This window comes from Penaeus vannamei, chromosome 12 (assembly GCF_042767895.1).
Source record: "Penaeus vannamei isolate JL-2024 chromosome 12, ASM4276789v1, whole genome shotgun sequence".
Lineage (NCBI taxonomy): Eukaryota > Metazoa > Arthropoda > Malacostraca > Decapoda > Penaeidae > Penaeus > Penaeus vannamei.
Window position 1 is genome coordinate 3,387,423 of NC_091560.1, and position 5,000 is coordinate 3,392,422.

The 5,000-nt window shown below is 55.5% G+C and overlaps 1 protein-coding gene across 1 annotated transcript in view; it reads right to left on the reverse strand.

Moving 5' to 3' along the window:
* LOC113816568 (protein O-mannosyl-transferase TMTC1-like) overlaps nt 1-2,401 on the reverse strand; it is a gene marked incomplete at its 5' end in the record, with an annotated part of 67,633 nt that extends 65,232 nt beyond the window's left edge. Inside the window, 1 exon segment of the mRNA XM_070128413.1 lies at nt 1,436-2,401. Within this exon segment, the coding sequence (XP_069984514.1) occupies nt 1,436-2,355 (920 nt within the window).
* Nucleotides 2,402-5,000: the final 2,599 nt, after the last annotated feature.

Consider the following 5,000-nt stretch of genomic DNA (forward strand, 5'->3'; position numbering starts at 1 on the left):
GGGAAGGGGGAGGGAGGCAGGGTTTGGGGGAAAGGGGGAAGGGAAAAGGGGCAAGGAGTTTGGGGGAAGGGGAAGAGGAAAAGGGGGCGGGTTTTGGGGGGGAAAGGGGAGGGAGCAGGGTTCGGGGGAAGGGGAAGGGGAAAAAGGGGCGCGGGTTTAGAGGGGGAAGGGAAGGAAAAGTGGAGCGGGGTTTGGGGAAGGGGGGGAGGGAGAAAAGGGGCGAGAGGTTTGGGGGAAGGGGGAGGGAGGGAGAAAAGGGGCGGGGTTTGGGGAAAGGGGAGGGGGAATATAGGGCGGGGTTTGGGGGAAGGAGAGGGGAAAAAGGGCGGGGATTTGGGTGATGGGGAGGGGCGGGGTTCGGGGGAAGGGGGAGGGACAGAAGGGGGAGAGGGGCGGAAAAGGGTGGGGATTGAGGGGATGGGGGAGGGAAGAAGGGGGTGTGGTTTTAGGAGGGGATGGGAAGAGGAGCGGAGGGGAGGGAGGGGAGTGACAGGGAAGGGAAGGGAAGGGGGAGAGGAGGGGGTGGTACGGAAGGTATGGGCAGTGGGGTTGGGGTGACAGGGAAGGGAAAGGGTGGAGGGGAGTAGCAGGGAAGGGAAGGAGGGGAAAGGGTGGGGGTTGACGGAAGGGATTAGGACGGGGGGGGGGATGACAGGGAAGCTGGGGAAGGGGGAAGGAAGGGGGAGTGACAAGGAAGGGAAGGAGAGAGGATAAGGGGAGTAGCAGGGAAAGGAAGGTGGAGGAGAAAGAGGGGTTTGCAAGAAAGCGAATGGGCGAGGGAGGAGGAGAGGGAAGAGAGGGAAGTGACAGGGTAGGGAAGAGAAGTAGAGGAAGAGAAGAGAATATCATTAAAAGAAGGAGTAAGGGAGAGACGTGGGTAAAGGAAGTTCAGCGAGAAACTCCGTAAAATATTCTTGGTGTTAGAAACGGATTTAAGAATGACCTCTCGAGTTCAGTGGCGTGGAATGTAAGTCCCTTGTTGTCAAATATCGAGAAAATAAATGTCTGAATCGTATTTTAATGCTGTCGTTTTCATGTGTGTCTCTATATCTTCGAGGAATATATCTATTAATCTGTTTGTTTATCTGTCTATCCATCTATCTGTCTGTCCTATCTGTCTATCCATCTATCTATCTGTCCTATCTGTCTATCCATCTATCTGTCTGGCCTATCTGTCTATTTGTTATATCTATCAATCTGTTTATTTGTCTATCCATCTATCTGCCTGTCTTATCTGTCTATCTGTCCGTGCAAATACATATATGAATTTGCATGTATGCGTATTCGTGTGTGTGTGTGTGTGTGTGTGTGTGTGCGCTAGTGTGTTTGTGCTAGTGTGCGTGTGCGTGTTTATATCCATGTATCTGTGACCCACTGTGAATCCCCCTCCCCCCCCCAAAAAAAAAAAAAAAGACCTGCCACCTGGGTCACTCACCTGAAGGAGAGGATGGTGAGAGGCCTGTAGGACTTGTGCGAGGCCGGGTCCGCCATGGGCCTCCCCCAGAAGTCGTTGACGAGGAGACGCCACAGCGGGGTCGTCCCCTGCACGTCAGGGTTCCCGACCACGGCGCTGAGGTCGTCGTGGACGTAATCGCCGACGACGCCGTTGACGTAGACGACCAGAGACGTCGCCGCTAGCACCAGGTAAAGCTTCGCGGTCGTCGGGACGCCGCGCCGCCCGAGCCATCTGCAGGAGGAGGCCGCTGCGCTGCCGTCGCGAGCGATACCGGCGGACCCGCTGCCGCTCCCGGGCGTCGAGCTGCCTTGTTTACAGTTGTGGCGAGGGGCGTGGGTCCCCCGGGGCCTCCTGGGCCGGGCGGGGGGGCGGGGGGGCAGGGGCGGGGACTCGGAGGTCGCGGGAGGACATGACTTCCGCGAGAACAGGGGCGCGTCCCCCTCTCCCTCGCTCCGGTTCCTCTTGGCCTCCTTCCGCCGGCCTTTCTCCCTCCCGGCGCTGTCGCTCTCGATCCTTTTCTCCTTCGCGGTCGTGTCGGAGTCCCCGAGGGCGTCCTCTTCGTCCTTCCCTTCGTCCCTCCTTCCTCCTTCCTTCGCGCTCTCCTCTTCGCTCTCCTTCCCCGCCCTTCCTCCCTCGCTCGTCGACGGAGGAGAACCATCACGACTTCCCAGAGCCTCGGACCCCAGGTCGCCGCAGGACCAGACGCTGCCGCTGCTGTCCCGCCTTCTCCTCCTCCTCTTCCTCCTCTTCCTTCTCCTCTTGTCCTTCGACTCGCCCTCGTAGTCGCACGAGGACTCGGAGGAGCTCAAGTCCTCCTCGGTATCCTCGAGGACGAGCGCCCCTCGGCCGGCGGGCCCATCCCTCGCGCCGCCCGTCCCCTCGGCGCTCTCGCTCTTCATGGTCCTCGCTATTCTGTCGGTGGGAGGCCCTCGCGCACGCCGGTCTGTGGGGGTGGGGGGGGAGGGGGGATTAGGCTCGGTCGTGGAGCTCCGTCGCTTGTCATAATGCATGAGGGTGATGGATGGCACGCGTGTACATGAACGGAAAGGGAGAGAAGAAGGGGGGGAAGGGAGAAGGGAGAGAAGAAGGGGGGAAGGGAGAAGGGAGGAAGAGGAAGGGGGAAGGGAGAGAAGATGGGGGAAGGAGATGGAAGAGAGGGAGAGGGAGGGAGAAAGAGGAAGGGCGAAGAGAGAGAAGGATAGAGGGAGAGAGAGAAGTGATGAATGACACGGCGTGTACATGAACGGAAGAGGGAAAGAGGGAGGGAAGGGAGAGGAAGAAGGTGGAGAGGGAGAGAGGAAGGGGGAAGGGAGGAGAGAAGAAGGTGGGAAGCAGGTGATGGAAGAGGAGGAGGAGGAGAGGGAGAGAGAAAGGGCGAAGAGAGCAGGATTGGAGGAAGAGGGAATAGAGAGAGAGGAGAGGTGTTGAATGACACGCGTGTACATGAACGGAAAGAGAAAGAGCAAGGGGGAAGGGAGAGAAGAAGGCGGGGGGAGGGGGAAGAGAGGAAGAGGAAGAGGGAGAGAGGAAGGGCGAAGAGAGAGGGCGAGGAGAGAGGAGGAGAGGGAGAGCGGAACGGGGAAGGGAAGAGGGAGAGAGAGGAAGAGAGAAGGAGGAAGGGGAGAGGAGAGGGAGAGCGGAAGATAAAGGATAGAGGAAGATAGAGGAAAAGGGAAGGGAGAGAGAGGAGAGGAGATGAATGGCGCACATGAACGTTCATGAACATCTTAAGCTCACACTCACATACACACGTTCAACCCCCAAACATACATTCGCACGCGGTTGCACTGACAAACACACAAACACAGCACAAACACAGGATAATTTTGCCTTTAGGTGCGATATTACAGATTTTCTGACACCATCACGCATACGATTTTCGGTCCGAAATCTGGATTTTTAGTGTCCATATTGGTCTACAAAACCAACACAAAATTCTCCGAGTGTTTACCTGAATCGGAAAGTAAGGAAAAACGACTGTCCGTACGCGTCGAGCCGGGGCATAATCGCCCTTGCGTTCCCCGTACCTAGAGGCGATTGTGCCCCGCGCTCTCTCGCTTTTTGGCCGCGTTCCAGGACTTCCTGTCACGTTCGCCACGACAGGAAAGAAACAAAGTTGCCCGCTAGTATAAACATTCTTTTTCTCTCTTCTTTCTTCCGTTTTTTTTTCTCTCTCTCTCTTTTTTTTTTTCATTTACGCCAAAGAAACCAAACGCCATTTAGTTAACTTTTCACTTACTCAACTCGACCTCACACAAAAAAGATAGCCTAAGAAAAACACAGGTTGAGAACGAAATACGGTGCGAGAGAGAAAGAGAGAGAGAGAGAGAGAGAGAGAGAGAGAGAGAGAGAGAGAGAGAGAGAGAGAGAGAGAGAGAGAGAGAGAGAGAGAGAGAGAGAGAAATTGAGTGAGAGAGAGTGAGAGAGAGAGAGAGAGCAGAGAGAGAGAGTGAGTGAGAGAGAGAAAGGGAGAGAGAGAGAGAGAGAGAGAGAGAGAGAGAGAGAGGGAGAGAGAGAGAGAGAGAGAGAGAGAAGAGAAAGAGAAAGAGAAAGAGAAAGAGAAAGAGAATGAAAAATAGAAAGAGAGAGAATATCAAAAAGACACACACACACACACAACCAGATAAACAAAGAGAACCAGAAACACAACAACAAAACAAAACAAAAAACAAACAAACCGAGAGAGAGAGAGAGAGAAAGAGAACGGGAGCGAGCGAAAAAAAGAGAAAAAAAAATCTAGTTAAGAACCTGCAGAAATAAGGCGCTGGCAACCTAAGGAAAGAGGCAGGTGGACAGTCCTTGGTCGCTGGAACACTTGCCCCATCAGCACTTGTCTCACGGGGGACGGGGAGAGGGAGTGAGGGGAAAGGGAGTGAGGGGGAGAGAAAGGGGAGAGCGGAAGGGAGAGAGGAATGAGGGGGAAAGGGGGAAGGGGGAAGGGAGAGGAGTAGAGGAAGAGGGGGGGAGGGGGAAGGGAGAGAGCTGAAGGGAGAGAGAAGGAGGGGAGAAGAAGGGGGTGAATGGGGAAGGGGAGTGGAAAGGAAGAGGAGAGTGAGTGATGAGGAAGGGAGAGAAGGTAGAGGGAGTGAGAAGGGAGAGCGAGTGAGTGAAGGGAGAACGGAAGGGGAAGGAAGGGGGAAGGGTTAGAGGAATGAGGGAAAGGAAAGGGGGGGATAGAGGGAGTGAGGGGAGAGGGAGGGAGTGAAGGGGAGAGGGAGATAGGAATGAGGGAAGGGGAAGGAGAGAAGAAGAAGGGAAAGGGAGTAGGAATGAGGGAAGGGGAAGAGGGAGAGAAGAGGGGGAAGGGGAGAGGGAGAGAGAGGAAGGAGAGAGGGAGATAGGAATAGGGAATGGGAGAAAGAGAGCGGGTGGAAGGGGGGAAGGGGGAGAGGGAGAGAGAAGAGGGGGAAGGGGGAAGAGAAAGAGGAGGGAGAGAGAGGGAGGGGTAAGTGAGGGAGTGAGGAAAGAGAGGAAGGAGAGAGAGAGAGGAGGAAAAGGCGGAGGAAAAGAAGCGAGGGGGGAGGAGAGGGAAGAAGCTCCCTGA